The sequence below is a fragment of the Sinocyclocheilus grahami genome, unplaced genomic scaffold (genome assembly GCF_001515645.1).
Source record: "Sinocyclocheilus grahami isolate Dianchi unplaced genomic scaffold, SAMN03320097.WGS_v1.1 scaffold2065.1, whole genome shotgun sequence".
Lineage (NCBI taxonomy): Eukaryota > Metazoa > Chordata > Actinopteri > Cypriniformes > Cyprinidae > Sinocyclocheilus > Sinocyclocheilus grahami.
Window position 1 is genome coordinate 72,377 of NW_015507244.1, and position 20,430 is coordinate 92,806.

Sequence of the window (20,430 nt, forward strand, 5' to 3'; positions counted from 1 at the left end):
CGTCACGTCCCGTCGCCACAGCTCCTGTACCACTGCCGAGCGGCCGGGTCACCGGCTCGTCTCCTCAGCGAAAACCTGAATATGCGCTGCATCTGCTGCCTTCTTATATTCACGCTGTGATCAGCCGCAGCTGGATGCAATAATCGCATGCCAATGTGCATTGGCTCGTTTAGTTTACACTCAAAGTAGATTGGTCTCTCTAAGCGAGATCCCAATTCATTGGTTATCCGACGTGACGTCTCCGGTCCCTTCTTCAGGGAACGAGGGTTACCATTCATAACCGAGACGTTCTATTGAATGAATATTATACTGTATTTGCAGGAATCACCTCTATATCTGTGTCAGGAAAAAAGGGAGGAAACGTCACACTAACATGTGAATTTAAGGCCATTAAAATTGTTCACATTGAATTAAACAGTCGGTCAGAAGACATAGATGTGTGTCAGGATGAAGAATGTAGTGGACGAGTGTTTAAAGAAGGAAACTGTGACGTCGTCATCAAGAATCTGATCTTCAGTGACGCTGGGAAATACATTCTGAGAATCTATTACACTAATGATCAGACAGAGCTGAAGCTACAAACCAGGGCGTACCATCTTCATATTCATGGTAAAGACAAAACTGATCAAACATCAGCATCTGCTTTTTTAAATAATTACATTTGGTTCCCCGATATTAAATATGTGTTCATGGCCTTGATTGATTGACAGCATTACAATAAAATGAATGTCTCTCTGTTTCTCCTCAGATGAGATTTCTGTGAAAACAGGCGAGGAGCTAAATATGTCTGTTCTGTTGTCTAATGCTGATAAAGTGGAGAAAAGCTCTAGTGGAGAGTGGAGGGAGGTTTGGAACAGAACTGATGGGGTCTGGAGTGACCGAATGAATGTTACTGATGGGAACCTGATCATTAAATCATTTCTGGACAGAGATGCAGGAACATACAGAGTTCTGGACTATGAAAGAAACATCTTGATCACAGTCACAGTCACAGGTGAGAGAAACTCAGATTTGTGGAAATATTATTTATAAAGCATTTGGACAGCTGAGGTTTATTCATCATGATCTGAACATCACATTGATGCTGAACTGTGAGACTGACCTCTCAATATCCTCTAGAATCAGGTACAGAATCAAAGGACAAACTGATTAAAAACTGATCATTTGAAATTGGAGTCAGACTGAAAACAGAGCTAGACTAAAATTTAAACTAAATCCTGATAAATTCAGAACCAGGCCGCTGGATTCTGCTTTTTGGGCTGGCGGGTGGATTCTTACATGATTCCAGTCATGTGTCCTATTCAACTCTAACAGCTGATTTGAAACTGGAGAAATCTAGTAGAATGCTGTAGAATTACCAGAAATCATCATAGATAAAGGTGATCAACGTTATGTTGATTTGCACTGACTGTTCACTCTAAGACCAGCAGAATATGAATATGATCCCCACAGCATAACAGAGCAACTGGATCCTCTGATTGTACTGTAATTTATATGTATTTCTATGCATGTTCTGCACAAATCTGTTGAAATATGTGCCAATGCAAGGAAGAGGACACCATTTTAAACATCTGAAGTTTTTTTATTGCCGCTGTTGCCTTCTGCTTACTCTGGGATTTTAAGGAACTATCTTTTTATTTGAAAAAGGAAATCACTGCTTTATAAATATCACAACCTCTTTTGATACAGCAAAATTCTTACTTTTTTAATTACGTATTTTAATATTGCATTTTATGATATTATACATGTTATGTTTTTGTCTGTCATTTAACTTAAAATCTAGAAGCAAGAAATGTTTGATGGATTTTAAACTCTCTTTATAAACTGCACCAAATCAATCAATAGATGTTTAGGATAAAACATATTTATCGTAAATCATTCTTATTACCTCCCTGTGACTGTCAGGGTTTGTATAATCAGATATGTGCAGATGAGAGCAGTCATGTCTTGTGAGTTCAGCTATTGTTTTGCTCTGTTTGTGACTCTATTGAAGGAATATTGCAAATCAAGATCTGTGGCATCCGCGATCTCTTTAAAAAGATGTTTGTGAATTAAACATGAGACACTGTTCTTCATCATTACAGTATGATACTGACTACAGTCTCTGGCGCATTAATCAATGTTTTTAAGTTTTTTTTATATTATTTTTAGATTTATGGTATTTTTCTTTTCTTAAGAGTTGTATTTCTCTCATGTTTAACATTGCTTTGTTCGGTGTATAAGAGGAAAATTAAGATTTTCTATACAGTATGTCATTCTATTCTACTGTCTGTATGTTTAAACATATCTTAATAAATGACTTTACCTGCTTTAAAAGTGTTGAGAATCTGTCCTTCATCACTGATGTGCTGAAAGACAAAGTAACTGTGACTTGTTCAGAATTGCAGCGTGAGCGTCCTGTCTCACGTTACCTCAGAAAACACTCACTTTGTCCTTCAGTTTAAGAAAAATCAACACCAGAAAACATGAACTGTTCTGAAAGTTTAGCCAGAACACTTAAACATTACATGTGTTAATATGAGACTGATGTATAACTGTGGTCTGTGTAACGTTACATACACTATTTCAACTGTTACTACATGTAAACCAAGAAGAGACATGACTTGTGTTTGTATGTTTTTGTAAAGTGCTTTTTATGTAATACGATGACCATAATAATTGATCAAAAGCATGTCCCGGATGCTGTTCATAGAGCTTACAGTATGTTGTGTGAAACCTGGAATATTTACATCAGACTAAGCTAATAAACCACATCCAGTATTAAAACTACACGAGAAAATCATGAGGATGTTTAATAGATATTTGCACAGAGAGATTTGACGCAGTAAATCAAAGTGAAGCAACACTTGAGCTGATATAGAGACTATTATTCAGTGCTTTATTTTTGGATCTGCATTGTGGTCTGATTACAAAATACAAACAAAATACCAAAATATATTTTAAATATATGCCAAAGATATGTTGTAAACAGTGAAGCTCAATGAAATATATTTTTGACTAGAAATAGAATATATATTTAGTTTCTCCTCATATACCAAAATATATTTCGAAATGTATTTCAGGGATTAGAAAATTCATATACAATCTTGAAGTAGACTTTGTTTGAGCCAAATGCAAACAGCCAAGAGATCAAAACTACATAAATAATGATTCAATGCTTATTTTACAAGATGATTTATATTATTTTACTGTTTATATTATTATATTATTTTATAAGCGTATTTTAAAAATTATTGTTATTCAAATGTGTTATATGTTCATATTGATAACAAATACAGTGTTTCTTCAAATTTGACATGAATGTTTTTTCTTGGCTTTAAATATATAGCACAAAATACATGAATTAGCCCATAACAATCTCCTTCGAGGGCCCCGACACAACAAAACTGTACAGAGGCCCAGAAGTTCAGCACACCTAGTTAACAAGGGTTAAGACTGGAATTCAGTTCATCTGAACAGGTTTTTAACACTAGGCATCACATACTGTTACAGATTAAAACAAGCTATCACACACTAAATGATTGAGGATCACACACTAGACTTACAAGTCATTACAAGCCCAACAAACTCACACAGAAACATGTCGTGTTGCTAGGAGACGCCTGACAAATACAACAATGTGTTCTAAAATCAGCTCAAAAATATCAAACATGTTTGATCTCCTCTGACTATGAAGTCTGAAGCTAAAAAAACTAAAGAGTTTGTGTCTATCATACATGATTTTCTGTGAAATCTGTCAGTTCTGACTGTAGAAGTCTGCAGAAGGGCTCAAATCTTCAGACTGTAAGGGCTCGGGCTCAGACTGCGAAACAGTCCATAATTTGTCCATAAGTCATGTTGTGTACTCCAGCCGTTACTTGTAACTTTGCCTTCAGCGTCAACAGATCTGCAGAGGATTCTGCCAACAGACATACTGCAATATGTTTTTAATTTCCAGTACATATGATCATTTCTGCTGGACCACATCTTTATGCTGACTATTTGCATTTAGTTAAAGTGACCTGGTTAAAGATCTGGACTAGTAACTGAAAGGTTCATTCACAAACTCGGAATCGTTTCTATTGATCAACTATAGTTTCTATAAACATTTGGAGAGTATTCACTATGTACATATTTATATGTTTAAACATATACTGTATGTTTAAATAATATGAATATTTAATATGGCCTTAGGAAGAGTTTTAGATTCTCATAAAGTATCTTCATCATCTATTAGTTTTTTCTTCCCACAGCTGCTTTTGTCTGCTCAAGGAATTTGCACTATTGTAACTATTTTTTGAAAGAGTATACAGGTGCATCTCAATAAATTAGAATGTCGTGGAAAAGTTCATTTATTTCAGTAATTCAACTCAAATTGTGAAACTCGTGTATTAAATAAATTCAGTGCACACAGACTGAAGTAGTTTAAGTCTTTGGTTCTTTTAATTGTGATGATTTTGGCTCACATTTAACAAAAACCCACCAATTCACTAAACACAGATGTTTGTCAGGATGAAGAATGTAGTGGACGAGTTGGGAAATACTTTTTGAATGTCTGTTACAGTAATGATCAGTCAGAGCTGGAGCCAAATCAGAGAGTACCAACTTAATCATATTGATGGTAAAGTCAAAACTGATCAAACCATCAGCATTTGCTTTCTGGGTTTCTTTTAGTGATTGTGTTGATATTACATGCTGGACTGGAAACAACATAAACATTTTGATTAGTCTCCAACTGTAATGTGCGTTTTGGGTTTTGTTTTATGTTCATGGTTTCATGTCTTTTATTTTGTAATTGGTTCACCCTGTTTGTGTCATGCTTCCCTTGTCCTCATGTATTCATGCCATTGGTTCCTCTGTTCATTGTGTCATGTTCTGATTGGTTGTCTTAGTCATGTGTCTTGTTTCCCATTGGTTTGTTCTTATCATGTGACCTTCATTGTCTGCTATAAGTAGCCCTCAAGTCAAGTCTGTGTCTCTAGTCTTCGTCTGTTTGGATGTTTGGATCACTGTAAATAAACTGCACTTGGGTTCTTCACTACGTTCGCCTTCAGTCGACTGATTCGTTACAGAATACACAACCCAACACTATGAACCCAGCAGTTTCACGCCTCCTCTGCCTTCGTCAAGGAAACCGGGCCATAGAGGATTACGTGGAGGACTTTTGTGGACTTTGTCACCAGGTGGATTTTAATGATGTGGCCCTTAAGGACATGTTTCGGGTGGGTCTTAATGAACCCATTTGCTCCCAGCTTCCTGGGGGAAAGGTTCACTGGTCCCTTGCTGAGTATATAGACTTTGCTCTGCGGTTGTGCTGACACATCAAGAGATTCTTCACAACATGTCCGCCATTCAAGAGCTTCATCGTAAGATGGCCGCCACACAAGAGTCTCTTCACAAAATGGCAGCTCTTCTAGAGTCTCGTCACGTCTCGACTGATCTTCCAGAGTCTCGTCGCGACATGGCCGCCACTCCTGAGTCCCCGGCCAAGATGGCCGCCACGCCTGAGTCCCCGGCCAAGATGGCCACCACGCCTGAGTCGGACGCGGAGCTTGGGCTAAGACTGAAAAGACTGATTGCTAGTGTTATGGACCCACCTCTGATGTCGGTGCGAGCTGCAGGCATCCCAGTGACGTCAGCGCTCTAAAGCTTCGCCATCTTAGAGGTCATGCCACACTCTGCTGCCCTTCCTGTAATGGTGGTCGCCATTTTGAGTGTGTGGGCTGCACACTGCGCTCCTGTGGCCTCTTCTGTCCACGAGTCTGCTCCTGAGGCCTCTCCTGCCTATGAGTCTGTCTGAGAGCCCTCTCCTATCCACGAGTCTGCTCCAAGGGCCTTTCCTGTGCCTCCAGAAGTGGTAGCATCCGCTGCAGAACCTCCAGAGGTGGCGGCATCCGTTGCAGAACCTCCTGAGGTGGTGGCGTCCGCTTCCGAACTCACTGCCTGCCCTGTCACGGCCAAGGAGGCCATTCAAGAACTCTCTGCCTGCCCTGTCACTGATAAGGAGGCCATTCAAGAACTCTCTGCTTGCTCTGTCACAGTCAAGTGGTCTGTCCATGTCTCTGCTCCGCCATGGCTCCCCGATCTGCCTGCTCCGCCATGGCTCCCCGATCTGCCTGTTCCTCTTCATGGGCCTGGCCCTCCATCCCTCCCGCAGTTCCGCCTCCACTCCATCACCCTCCTGGACTTTTTGGGTTTCGTTTGGGCGTCTGGAGCCGCCTTTAGAGGGGGGATATGTAATGTGGGTTTTGGGTTTTGTTTCATGTTCATGTTTTCATGTCTTTTATTTTGTAATTGGTTCACCCTGTTTGTGTCATGCTTCCCTTGTCCTCATGTATTCATGCCATTGGTTCCTCTGTTCATTGTGTCATGTTCTGATTGGTTGTCTTAGTCATGTGTCTTGTTTCCCATTGGTTTGTTCTTGTCATGTGACCCTCATTGTCTGCTATAAGTAGCCCTCATGTTGCCATTGCCTTTTGTCGTGTATTGATGTTATACCCGCTGTCGGTGAGTCTAGTCTTTTATGCCTCGTCAAGTCTGTTCATGCCTCGTCAAATCTGTGTCTCTAGTCTTCGTCTGTTTGCATTGTTTGGATCACTGTAAATAAACTGCACTTGGGTTCTTCACTACGCTCGCCTTCAGTGGACTGATTCGTTACACCAACATGGATTTTCCAACGGCTGATTTTATCTAAATAAATTACATTTGGTTCCCCAATACTAAATATGTGCTTATGTCCTTGATTAAATGACACTATTATAATAATGAGTAAGGATACATGTCTGTGTTTCTCCTCAGATGAGATTTCTGTGAACTGTGCTCCCTTGCCATTTTTTCCTTTCACCTTTAGGCTGTTGGATTTCACTACTTTTGTTAGAAATTTTTTTTTGTTGGTTTTTTATTTTATTTATTTTTTGTATGAATTACTTTTAGTGGGAGGAGCCAATCAGACTCCTCTTTTAGTGAGAGGATCTAACCACATTCCCTCTGAAAAATCCCCTTGTAGGAATGATACTTTCGGTTTTGTTTTTAGTCATACCTCTCACAGCAGTGGTTTACGAAATTTAGAAAGCCAGAATGTAAAACTCGTACAGAACTTTTACAATGTAAGTTTTTTTTATCCTTTTAAATATAAAGCTTGTATGTTTTTGTGTTATTATATAAATAGTTGTGTTTATTTGTGGAAATGGGTTGCCTGTTAACTTGCTAATGATGCTAATGATGCTAAGGAAATGAGCGAACATGTTATGCTGCCGCTGAAGATTATGATGATGGTTTTTATTAGTGGAATTATTAATGTAATTAAGTTCTACATTGATTACTCAATGCAATCAAATGATTTCTACGTTGATGTGTGGATTGTTTGGTAGCAGGTTACTCTACAACTGTCTGTTTGTGTGCATTGGGCCTTTGGATTTGACGGATCATGTTGACTCAGATAATAACTAATATTTATAAAACCAAAGACTCAGATTATAGTTTGATCTTTTTGTTATTAGACATTTTTATCACGTAACATCCACATGTGTTAAATCTTTAAATAAAACTAAAACTGAAGGTTTGTAGTTGCTGTATTGTGGTCAGTTCTGTAATATTTTTCCACTCAGCAGTATTTTATGGCTGTATTAATGTGTTTGTGATGTGTGTCTGTATCAGTCTCATAACAGCTCTTATTCTCAACAGGATCCGATACTTGAATCTTCTGCTGCTGCTGTTTTGTCTCGTCTATCACAGTGGTCAGTGTCATTTATGTTTATAAACTCTATTTATTCTTGGTTTTCAGTGTCAGCTAGAGTTATTGGTGGAAATTTGATGGTGGACATTTTCACTGGTTTACCTATGCAGTTTGTTCCAGTTAATTTATTAATAAACATCCCAGGTAGCCAAAACTGTTTGGCCCAAAAATGGCCCAGATCCGGCAGGCCAGAAGAAATAACTCAGCCCGGCTGCGGTTGCCAGACTCAATTCCATAGCATGGACATGGGATGAATGATGCCCCAGAATCGGCCCAAATACACTGGCCTGAGTCCGACGAGAAATGAAACACTTAGCCAGTACTGGCCCGAGTCTGGGTACTGAAACTGGGCCGACACCAGCAGCACTGGGCCACAATCACATCGACGAGTGGCCCAATGCCGGTGGTGTCGACTCAGTTTAAGTATACTTACACTTACTCATACAGAATTACAACTTCTAAAATAGTCAGTTAAGATTCTGTTCCACAAAATTACATTGTTACCTTAAAATCCTTAAGATGGCATCTACTTCCAACTAAAATAAAATGCATATTTTACAGTGTCCTTGTTAAGCCTACACATACTTATGCCAACTAAATATGTCACCTTTACAAAGATTAAGGGTTTGGCCCTTACACCATTTATTTTCATGGCATCCCCACCTACTACCCCATGAATTACCCCAGAACATCCATATGTGCTCACAATGACAATATGAGTGATATTAAATTTTCTGAAAAAAAAAAAAAAAAAGAATTAAAAAAACTAGTAAGCATACCCTAAAAGTAAGCATACCCTAAAAGAGTGACAGATTGACAGAAAGAGAGACAAACAGGGGAGAAGACAATGACACGTGTGGTTATTCAGACTGATAATATGAATGGTAACTGTAGCTGTGGTTGCCAGAATAATTTTGTAAAAAAATACAGAAAAACTGTAAACACATTTACGGCCAAAAACTGTAAATTGTACAGTATAAAACTGTAATTTACAAACAAGAAAATGTGTAAACCAGTAAATTCAACAATGCACTGCTATTAAAATCTGTTTTGTACCTTTAACATACTGACAACCACCATAATAATGCAGGTGGTAAAAGAGAAAGCCACATGAAGAATCAAAGCTCATCACGAGTAGCTTCGCCACGAGCAGAAGTATATACTAATATACAGAAGGTGCACAGAGTCATTCATACAAACACAAAACACCATCATAGTAACACACATGATACTTAAATAATGCATTCAACTTTCATTAAACAACAGAAGATGTAACATAAAGCCCAAATATACATAACTAATGACAAAAACTATTAAAAAACATGATTATTTAAACAAAATACTTTCAAATGTGGAGTGTCATGCAGGAAATTCTGGGAATATCAGATTACAGTTTTTGACTAAATTATACATTGATTTGTTATTTTTACTGTAAAATTACATGAAATATCTGGTTAGATATTTTACAGTTTTTCCCTGTATATAGTACGGGAACTTACTGTTAACATATTAACAGTTTTTCTCCGTAGCATTTTTTTTACAAAATTTTACAGTTAAAATTACAGTGTACCTTTGGAAGAATTTGTTTGCATTTGGGGACGCTCTTTTCTTCCCCCATCTCTGTCCAAAGTGAGCAGCAGCCATCTTTTGATGAACTTTTCAATCTCTCCATCTGATGCACTGCCAGTACTTGCATTTCTTTGCACTAATTGGAAAAATAAAAAGACCAGTCGAAATACAGTGGTGTCAAACTCAATTCCTGGAGGGCCGCAGCTCTTTAGTTTAGCTCCAGCTCACACCTGCTTGGAGGTTTCTAGTAATCCTGAAGACCTTGGTTGACTAAATTAACTATATTAGAATATTTTATAAAAACATTTATTACTGAGAATAGACAGAAACACATTTTTCATTACTGATACTTTCTATTGAATGAATATTTATTGTCTGTATTTGCAGAAAACACATCTAAACCTGTGTCAGGAGAAAAGGGAGGAAACGTCACACTAACATGTGAATTTAAGGCCATTAAAATTGTTCACATTGAGTTATTCAGTCAGCCAGAAGACATAGATGTGTGTCAGGATGAAGAATGTAGTGGACGAGTGTTTAAAGAAGGAAACTGTGACGTCGTCATCAAGAATCTGAGCTTCAGTGACGCTGGGAAATATATTCTGAGAATCTATTACACTAATAATCAGACAGAGCTGAAGCGACAAACCAGGGACTACCAACTTCATATTCATGGTAAAGTCAAAACTGATCAAACATCAGCATCTGCTTTTTTAAATGATTACATTTAGTACCCCGATACTAAATATGTGTTCATGGCCTTGAATGCTTGACAGCATTACAATAAAATTAATGTCTTTCTGTTTCTCCTCAGATGAGATTACTGTGAAAACAGGCGAGGAGCTAAAGATGTCTGTTCTGTTGTCTAATGCTGATAAAGTGGAGAAAAGCTCTAGTGGAGAGTGGAGGGAGGTTTGGAGCAGAACTGATGGGGTTCAGAGCGATCGACTGAATGTTACTGATGGGAACCTGATCTTTAAATCGTTTACAGCCAGTGATGCAGGAACATACAGAGTTCTGGAAGCAGCACAAAAAGCCCGTCAGGTTTTGTCATTAGATGTCATTAGCTAGTGCGCATGTCTCGAAACTCATATAGCAAAAATTTTAAAGTTCCCTTAACCACTTTAAGCTTGTTTCATGATATTAATTAAATCATTAATTTCCAAATGTAGTAAAAGAAAAAAGAGAATGTTGGATAAAAGGGAAAAATATTAATAGGAATTAAAATAAAAAATACAGTAAAAACTAACATAACAAGGGCAGGGAAAAGATATTATGTTTAAGTTTAAGTGTCACTGCTACATTTACCACATTGTAACCCTAAACTGGTCCGGGTCTGCATGCCCATATCTCAGCCAAAATCAGACCAGCCCTTATGGTCTGTAATCGGGCAGAATGTGGCTAAATGTGCCGTGTCTCAGTGCAAATCAGGCCAGATCCACACATCCAAAGCCTAGCCAAATCTGGCTTTACAAAATCTTCAAGCAGTGAGTAATAATGAAAAAATTTTTTTTTTAAATTGTGCTCTCTTCCCATCTTCCTCTTTTCCATCTGCAGCTAAATGGATTGTGCCAGTTGTAGTGTGTTTGGTGATTCTGGCTGTGATTGTGATTTCTATCATCATACGGCGCCGTCAGCACAGAGGTCACACACAGGTTCCAGCAGAGGAGAATACAGAGCACAGACAGGAACTGGAGGAACTATAATGATCTTCACTAAACGTGACTCAACTGCACAGGAGTCCTGAACACCTGCGACGCCACTGGTTACTTGTTATTTCCCTTCAACACCAACACAATTCTGTCAACATATACTGGCAGCTGGGGGGTGATATGTATCTTTAAAAATATTATAGTAATTGTTGTTTTAATGATGTGTGAGCTGACATTATTTTGTGAAAAATTTGCCTTGAGAGTCCACGATTTCAAAAAAAAGATAAAGGTGATCAACTTCATGTTGATTTGCGCTGATCGTTCACTCTAAAACCAGCAGAATATGAATATGATCCCACAGCATAACAGAGCAACTGGATCCTCTGATTGTACTGTAATTTGTATGTATTTCTATGCATGTTCTGCACAAATCTGTTGAAATATGTGCCAATGCAATGAAGAGGACACCATTTTAAACATCTGAAGTTTTTTTCTTGCCGCTGTTGCCTTCTGCTTACTCTGGGATTTTAAGGAACTATCTTTTTATTTGAAAAAGGAAATCACTGCTTTATAAATATCACAACCTCTTTTGATACAGCAAAATTCTTACTTTTTTTAATGATGTATTTTAATATTGCATTTGATGATATTATACATGTTACGTTTTTGTCTGTCATTTAACTTAAAATCTAGAAGCAAGAAATGTTTGATGGATTTTAAACTCTCTTTATAAACTGCACCAAATCAATCAATAGATGTTTAGGATAAAACATATTTATCGTAAATCATTCTTATTACCTCCCTGTGACTGTCAAGGTTTTTATAATCAGATATGTGCAGATGAGAGCAGTCATGTCTTGTGAGTTCAGCTATTGTTTTGCTCTGTTTGTGACTCTATTGAAGGAATATTGCAAATCAAGATCTGGCATCCGCAGATCTCTTTAAAAAGATATATGTGAATTAAACATGAGACACTGTTCTTCATCATTACAGTATGATACTGACTACAGTCTCTGGCGCATTAATCAATGTTTAAGTTTTTTTTATATTATTTTTAGATTTATGGTCTTTTTCTTTTCTTAGAGTTGTATCTCTCTCATGTTTAACATTGCTTTGTTCAGGGTATAAGAGGAAAATTAAGATTTTCTGTACAGTATGTAATTCTATTCTACTTTCTGTATGTTTAAACATCTTAATAAATGACTTTACCTGCTTTAAAAGTGTTGAGAATCTTTCCTTCATCACTGATGTGCTGAAAGACAAAGTAACTGTTACCTTCTGCAGAATTGTAGGGTGACCGTGATTTCACTAAGTACAACATGATCCAGGATCAACATTCCTATCAACCAATCAGAATTGAGGGATACCTTTTCACGAAATATTTGTTTTAGGCTTACGATCAGGGTTAGGTGCTTCTACACTCTTGTTAATCGGCTATCATTTCACATAATAAATTTTGGGTAGGGTTAGGTTTAGGGGTAGGGATTGGGTTAAGTCTATATTTTTGGACAGTTATGTTGATCCAGGAACATGTCTTACTTGGCAAAAGTAAGTAAAGTAAAAGTAAAAGTTTTAAAAATAAAGAGATTAAATAAAAGTGACAAATGCATACAACAACATTTCAAAACTTAACATATAAATGAAAAACAAAACAATAAAGCTAAAAACAATTCAAAATATTAAAGAACAAATAGAGTATAATAATGATTCTAACATGACACTAAGCCAAACACCAAAAAACCAACTACATGTGTGTACAACCACACACACATACATATATACTGTATATGTACATACACATTTATAAATGCAATATATGCATTATTTCATTTCCATTTAGTTTGTTGAAGTATTAAAATAACTCAAATTAAATAAAACTAAAAACTTAATAAAAGACCTATACAGACATAATAAATTCAGACATAATTTAACTAAAATTAAAATAAATAACAAATACAAATACTACAAATCAAAAGACAGTAGTTTATCAGTAATCCTAAAAAATAACACTGCCAAACACACATGCTAAAAAACAACAACTTACTGACACAGTAAGAAATGGTTATAAAAACTGAAACAGAAGCGAAACAAGTAATAGGACAAGTAATAAAGTAACAAGTAATAATTTTCATTATAGTGTTTTGTAACAAATCAAAGTGAGGAAGCAACACTATATTAATCTGATATCGAAACTATTATTGAGTGCTTTATTTTGCCTCTGCATTTTATAGTGTCTCTGCATTTTGGTCTAATTATACAGTTTAAACTTCTACATGTTTTACATTTTGAACACAGAACGCAGAATAAAGGAATGACATTTTTCTGTGTTGTGATTCCAGTCATGTGACTCGTTCAGTTGATAAGCTAATATGAGATCAGATTTCACCTGGAAGCGCTGTCTCACCTGTGTGGGATTCTGTGCTGTCACTTTTGTTTTGTTTTGTTAAATGTGCGGTGGTTTACGCCAGAACAAAAGATTCATACAGAACTTTTAAAATGTAAGTTTTTGTGTTTTTCAGTATAAAATCAACTTGTGTGTTGTTGTGTTATTATTTCAATAGTTTTGTTTCTGTTTGTGGAAAAATATATCTGCTAGTGATGCTAAGGAAATGAGTCAACATTGATCTTGTTGTGTGATTATGATGATGATGATGATGATTATGATGTGTTTTATTATAATGATTTGATTATTCTATATCAATTACTCAGATAAGAGGACTAGTTGGTAACAGGAAAATTATTTAATAAACTTTGGAGTTTGTCTGGTCATTTTGAGTCTGAGTATTACACTGAAATAATTTATTAAACTAAAGATTCAGATTATAGTTTGTTTCTTATTAGACATTTTTATCATATATATATATAGCTAATATTAATGTGTTTTTGTCTGTATCTGTCTCATAACAGCTCTTATTCTCATCAGGTTCAGATGCTTGAATCTTCTGCTGCTGCTGCTTTGTCTCGTCTATCACAGCGGTCAGTGTACTTTATGTTCATAAACTCTATTTATTCTTGTGTTCAGCGTCAGCTAGAGTTATTCTAGTGAATTATTTCTCTGTTGTGTCACTCAGTGAAGACTTGTGTTAACATTTGTGGATTGATGGTGGAAATGTTCACTGGTTTATCATACAGTTCATTTATTAATAAACATCGTTCAGGAATTCATTACAACTGCACTCGTACATCTGCTGCAGCTTTATATTATTTTCATCAACATTTGACATGTTAAAATGAGCCACTGCTAATATTGCTCGCTCTTATTGCCCTTTATATTTTTAATAAATTTTTTATAACAAATATCTGGTTGCTGCTATGTAAGTCACTTTTTTTAGTGCTGTGTTCATTATTATAAACAATTGCTGTCCTTTTTTGGTAAAAGCAGGAAAGAGTTAAAGCCAAGTAGTTTATAAGGTAAAGCTCTGGTCGTTGCATTTAGACTTCTGACTGAACCTGCTGTCAGGGCCGGGTTAACATAAGGGCTAGGCCCGTGAATTGAAGTGGCCTGATGTGATTGGCTATGGAGGAAAGGAAAAGTAGACCTAGAATTGATTGGCCATCGTGAGCACCCAAGCTTTTCCTGGTGTGCCGATTGCAGAAATCCAACCACACCCATATTAGTGTCTGCTCTATTTCAGTCCAAAAGATATGAGCGTCTTTGTTCTCATTTATACTAGAGTTGTGGGTATCTTTTAATCGCCTCGGCTTTACTGTAGCGCATGTGAAACAAACACTAAAAGCCAAGTGATGAAACGGCACTACATTACCTGAATAAACCGCGCAGCGCAAAAGAACAGCTGAACCACACCGAACCAGTGTCTCCCGCCGCCACAGTGCTGACAACTAGACCAGAACAACTAGATGCACCCCAGATACAGATCCCCTGTAAAGACCTTGTCTCAGACGACCACCGGGACAAGACCACAGGAACCAGATGAGTCCTCTGCACAATGTGACTTTGCTGCAGCCTGGAATTGAACTGCTGGTTTCGTCTGGTCAGAGGAGAACTGGCCCCCCGCCTGAGCCTGGTTTCTTCCGAGGTTTTTTCCCCATTCTGTCACCGATGGAGTTTTGGTTCCTCTGACTTGCTTAGTTGGGGACACTTAATATCCAGCGATATCGTTGACTTGATTGCAAAGATACTATTTAAACTGAACTGAGCTGGATGAGGACATCACTGAATTCAATGATGAACTGCCTTTAACTGAAAATTGAGTGTTTACTATTGTCATTTTGCATTATTGACACACTATTTTTCTATTCAATACTGTAAAGTGCTTTGACACAATCTGTATTGTTACAAGCACTATATAAATAAAGGTGATAGCTCGACACTTTCGCCGCTCTATTGAAGTGATAATAAGCAGTGCTTTTCCATTTGAATTCCACACACACATGACACTTATATTTGAACAGTAAAGATTGAATAGCACCGACCATGTAAAGTGTAGAGTTAAACTGTACAAAACTGTAAATAAGCAATTTAATCCACAGCACCACACCTAGGCGATTTCACATGCAGTTACTGACACTGTAGAAATATGGCATTAATGATATTTATTATTAATGTCACGAAAAATATTATAAGCTAATTATAGCCTATTAAATATTGGGTCAAATAAAGGCACTTTTATAAAGGTTTAGTAATACTACACAATTAACTCTGGATTCAAGAATTAGCTTTTCATTAGGGCAACTACAAAGGAGAATTTAATAGTTCTAATAAACTTTAATTGCAGAAAAATATTAATTCAATAATTAAGAGCCTGCAATATAATGGCATATTAATATTGTTAAATGCATTTTAAGTATTCAAAAATATAATTTGTTTTCGTCTGTCATTTATTAATAAATAATTTATTTATTCCAGTTGCCCTAACAGCAAGACATTTATGGGGGACTGCGTGGGCCAGATGGGCTGAATTTTAGCACCAGTCCAGCCCTGATGATTCTCCTCTTCTAGGGCCAGAAAGAAGACCTTCTAATAATAAAACTATTTAAAATAAACTCCTTAAGGGAGCTGTATATGCTCAAAAGTTGTTGCTGCTTCTGGAAACCTGCTTGCTTTGACTTCATATCTAGTGTTAATGTATTTATTCTTTTAATGTATTGTAACCTGGAATATTTAGTGTGCATACTCATTGTATCTCTGGGAGTTGGAGATTTGATAAAAAAAAACAACAACAACTAATTATTCCTGTTGTAGAAAACGTTGTGGCACCAAGATACGCTACTGTTAAGGGGGGCCCTTGGGTTTGCTATAGCCCCAGGGCCCTATATGTTCTTAATCCGGGCCTGCCTGCGGTTTTCTATTAATTAATGAAACCAGATCTCATTAGTGCTTTTGATTGAGCATTTAATGGTTTTATTTCATGTAGAGACAATGAAGTAACCTGAGGTTGAGTGTCTAGTTGAAGAGCATGTAAGGTCCACACAATTGGCCCAAAGGAGGTATCCAACGGTGGATCAAGGTTTACTGCGAATTCGCTGAGTGCTCAAAGTTATTCAATTTAAGTTCAACTCTAATCTGACTCCATTTTATTATGACCTCGAGTTTGGATTGAAATGAAAATTGGTTGTTTCTCCATTTCTAATGATTCTTCTTCTGACTTTACTTTATATTTACTCGTTCATTAGGAATCTATGTCACTCAGAGTGTCTCATGTCGGTTGTTTTACGTGGACCTCACAATCACAAACTCGCCATTCAGATCATTAGCCAGAGGTTATGACTTATACCATTTAATAGGTTGCCCATGCATACCATTCTTTAAACAGTAGTTCTGTTTAGTCCCCTACAGTCACCCATGTACAACTTAGTTAAAGCTCAAACGATAATCAGAGGTTATGCTAATACCATTTGTCTAGCCACCAATAGTTATATAACTACGTACAACTTAAATAAATCTGACACGATAACCAGCGGTTATGACTAGTACTATGACAAGCCCCCCATAGTTAATGCAACTGAGTACAACTTAACTAAAGCCAAGCAGTTAGTCAGAAATCTAGTATCTCACCTGATGTGCCCCATGCTCCATCTCACCTGAGATCTAGTATGCACTTAACCCTGGACGCAGATTTGCGGAAACATACACCTTCACTTAATCTACTTGAGAACATTTTTTTAGAGTAAGTCAGAATAACATCAAATGTGACAATTTATTATCAGTCAGGTAAAATGTATTATGCCAATTACATAGCCAATTCAGGGATAATCAATACAAGACATCAAATTCTGAGACATAGATCTAAGAGTAAAGGATGCATACCTGACTTAATACATAGTAGAATATATGGACACACTCCACACTTCGGGCTCATCTGGGTACAGAAGCGCCCCAATCTTCTTGCAACATTCACTTAAGTACTCAGATTAAGACAAACATCCTCCAAAATGGAGACAGGAACTAACAATTGGAATTTGCATTGATAAAGTCCTAGACATGGAGAGTTTACACCTTCTGGGGACAGATGGTGATTTGCATGAAATAATCTGTTTTTTCTACTTTAGTCTACTTCTTGTAAGATTGAGACCATTGTACCAGTCAACTTGAGACAATTCAAATGATACCAAACATGACTGTGAATATCACTTGCATTCATGTAGAACATTATATTATGCAGTTGACCATTCTGAGTACGCTGAGTGATGGGAGATGAGTGAGGGAAGTGGATGAAAAGAATAGGTGAGAAAGGAGTTTTTCCTGTATCTTCTCTCTGTGAGGTGTTGAAACAGATGCCTGTATGTTAATACACTGTGTTTGTATTGTCTGCATCTCAGAAGATCAAAGTGTCTGAGGTTCTTCAAGTTTTACAAGCACAATGGCAAAATAGATCATGTCTCTGATGAGCAATGAGCATCCTTAATATTTACATTCATTTCTGATGCTAAATATTAGAGAAACTCCTCCATCAGTTCACAGCTGATGAATCCACTTGAATGTGTGAAGAAATGTCTTCAGCAAAAGAAAATCCAGCTGACTAAACTGACTCTTATTAGAATATTTTATGATAACATTAATTACTGAGAATAGACAGAAACACATGCATTTTTCATTACTGATACTATCTATTGATTGAATATTATATTATGCTGTATTTGCAGGAAACACCTCTATATCTGTGTCAGGAAAAAAGGGAGGAAACGTCACACTAACATGTGAATCTGAGGCCAATAATATTGTTCCCATTGAGTTACTCAGTCGGTCAGAAGACATTGATGTGTGTCAGGATGAAGAATGTAGTGGACGAGTGTTTAAAGAAGGAAACTGTGACGTCGTCATCAAGAATCTGAGCTTCAGTGACGCTGGGAAATACTACTTGAAAGTCCATTACAATAATGATCAGACAGAGCTGAAGCGACTATCAGGACGTACCAACTTCATATTCATGGTAAAGAAAAAACTGATCAAACATCAGCATGTACTTTTCTAAATGATTACATTTGGTCCCCAATCATAAATAAGTGTTTATGGTCTTGATTGATCGACAGCATTATAATAATGATTAATGTCTTTCTGTTTCTCCTCAGATGAGATTACTGTGAAAACAGGCGAGGAGCTGAAGATGTCTGTTCTGTTTTCTAATGCTGATAAAGTGGAGAAAAGCTCTAGTGGAGAGTGGAGGGAGGTTTGGAACAGAACTCATGGGGTTCAGAGCGATCGACTGAATGAAAATGATGAAAACCTGATCTTTAAAGTATTTCTGGCCAGTGATGCAGGAATATACAGAGTTCTGGACACTGAAGGAGAAATCTTGATCACAGTGACAGTCACAGGTGAGAGAAACTCAGATATAAGGAAATATTACTGTTAAAGCATTCGGACAGCTGAAGTTTATTCATCATGATCTGAACATCACATTGATGCTGACTGACCTCTCAATATCCTCTAAATTCAGGTACAGAATCAAAGGAAAAACTGAGCTACACAGATAAAGACAAAACTGAAGACACTGAACAACATAGTAAGTAACACAGGCATTGAGAGTTTTACAAAATCTTTAAGCAGCGAGTTTAATAATGAAAAAAAAACATTTCTCTCAACTCTCTTCCCATCTTCTCCTTTTCTAGCGGTAGAGAATTGGATTTGGCTAGTTGGAGTGTTTTTGGGGATTCTGGCTGTGATTATGATTTCTGTCATCATACGGCGACGTACATGCAAAAAAATTATTTACACGGTTTGCTCAGTTTACTTAAATATAATATAAAGCAACACAAATCTTACATTTTTTACTTAATTGTCACCTGCACTCAAAAGTATAACGTTAAATGAAATTGTGCTTGTAAAATGTTAATCCATGTAATGGATCATGTAAAAACTTAATTCATTTGTGTTGGGACTATATGAAACATTTCTGTTGCATTGACTGAAACGGGGCAGTGGATGTCTTGTTCTCAGCATGCTTTGCATAGGGCTGAATGAGGAGCATAAATGCTGAAATAAAGTGCTATTTAATGTGTTTTTTTTTTTTTTGTGGAATAGGGAAAGACCTGTTATTGTTTGACGTTCAGTTATGTTTGACATTTAAAACAGTTACGTTGATTTTCTGTGCTTACCATTGTAAAAGTTGTAAAAAATGAAAATTAGGCCATAAAGTACTCACCCTCAAGTCATCCTAGGTGTATATGACTTTCTTCTTTCAGATGAATCCAGTCGGAGTTATATTAAAAATTGTCTTTGATCTTTCAAGCTGTTTAATGCCACTCAGTGGGGGTTGCAGTGCTTCAATCCAAAAGAAGTGAAATAAAAAGTGCCCATCCACTAAAAAAAAAGTGTCTCACACAGCTCCAGGGGGTGAACAAAGTTCTCCTGTAGCGAATTGATGCGTTTTTGTAAGAAAAATATCCATATTCAGAACGTAATAATCAATTTAATGTAGCTTGCGCCAACAGTTGTACACGGAAGCAGCTCCGGGAGGATGACTTAATCCGACTAACCTAAGTTTTCTTAAAAAATTTAGTCTTTGTCGGGAGCAGAGATAATCAATGTGGGCTTTCCAAGTCAATGAATGATCAATGACCACCCCAAGATACTTATCCACTTGTTCAATAGTTTTACCTTGAATATTTACTGGACTGTAATCACCCAATCTTTTCGGGTCCACTATCATTTCCTTAGTTCCCTTTCATGGGAACTTCGAACTGCGTCCTCTAGGGGTCGCTATGGGGAATGCCTCGTCGTGACCCGTGTCTGAAGCATACATTGAAAAAACACCAACTTGTTGGCCGGCGACAGCCATGACGTCACTACCAGTGCGACTAGAGTATAAATCGGCGCCGGGAGCTACACATCATTCTCTTCTTCGTCTTCATTGACTGTTTTGTTTGAAACGTGCATTTCTGTGGTAAGAGCGATCTCTATTTATCTCATTATGGCGAGCACTACCAAAGCATTTAAGGATGTGTGCATCCGTGTTGACGTTGTTTAACATCTGATGACACACACGATCTATGCGTTGTTTTGTTTGGGCAAAGAGCACGCACGCGATGTCTCCG

The 20,430-nt window shown here is 37.1% G+C and overlaps 1 protein-coding gene across 1 annotated transcript in view; it reads left to right on the forward strand.

The window, feature by feature from the left end:
- Positions 1-20,430, forward strand: part of LOC107573906 (uncharacterized) — a 69,493-nt gene that overhangs the window by 3,281 nt on the left and 45,782 nt on the right. The window contains exons 4-5 of the mRNA XM_016260364.1: positions 10,098-10,290; positions 18,659-18,711. Of these exons, the coding sequence (XP_016115850.1) occupies positions 10,098-10,290; positions 18,659-18,711 (246 nt within the window). The remainder of the gene's footprint in view (positions 1-10,097; positions 10,291-18,658; positions 18,712-20,430) is intronic.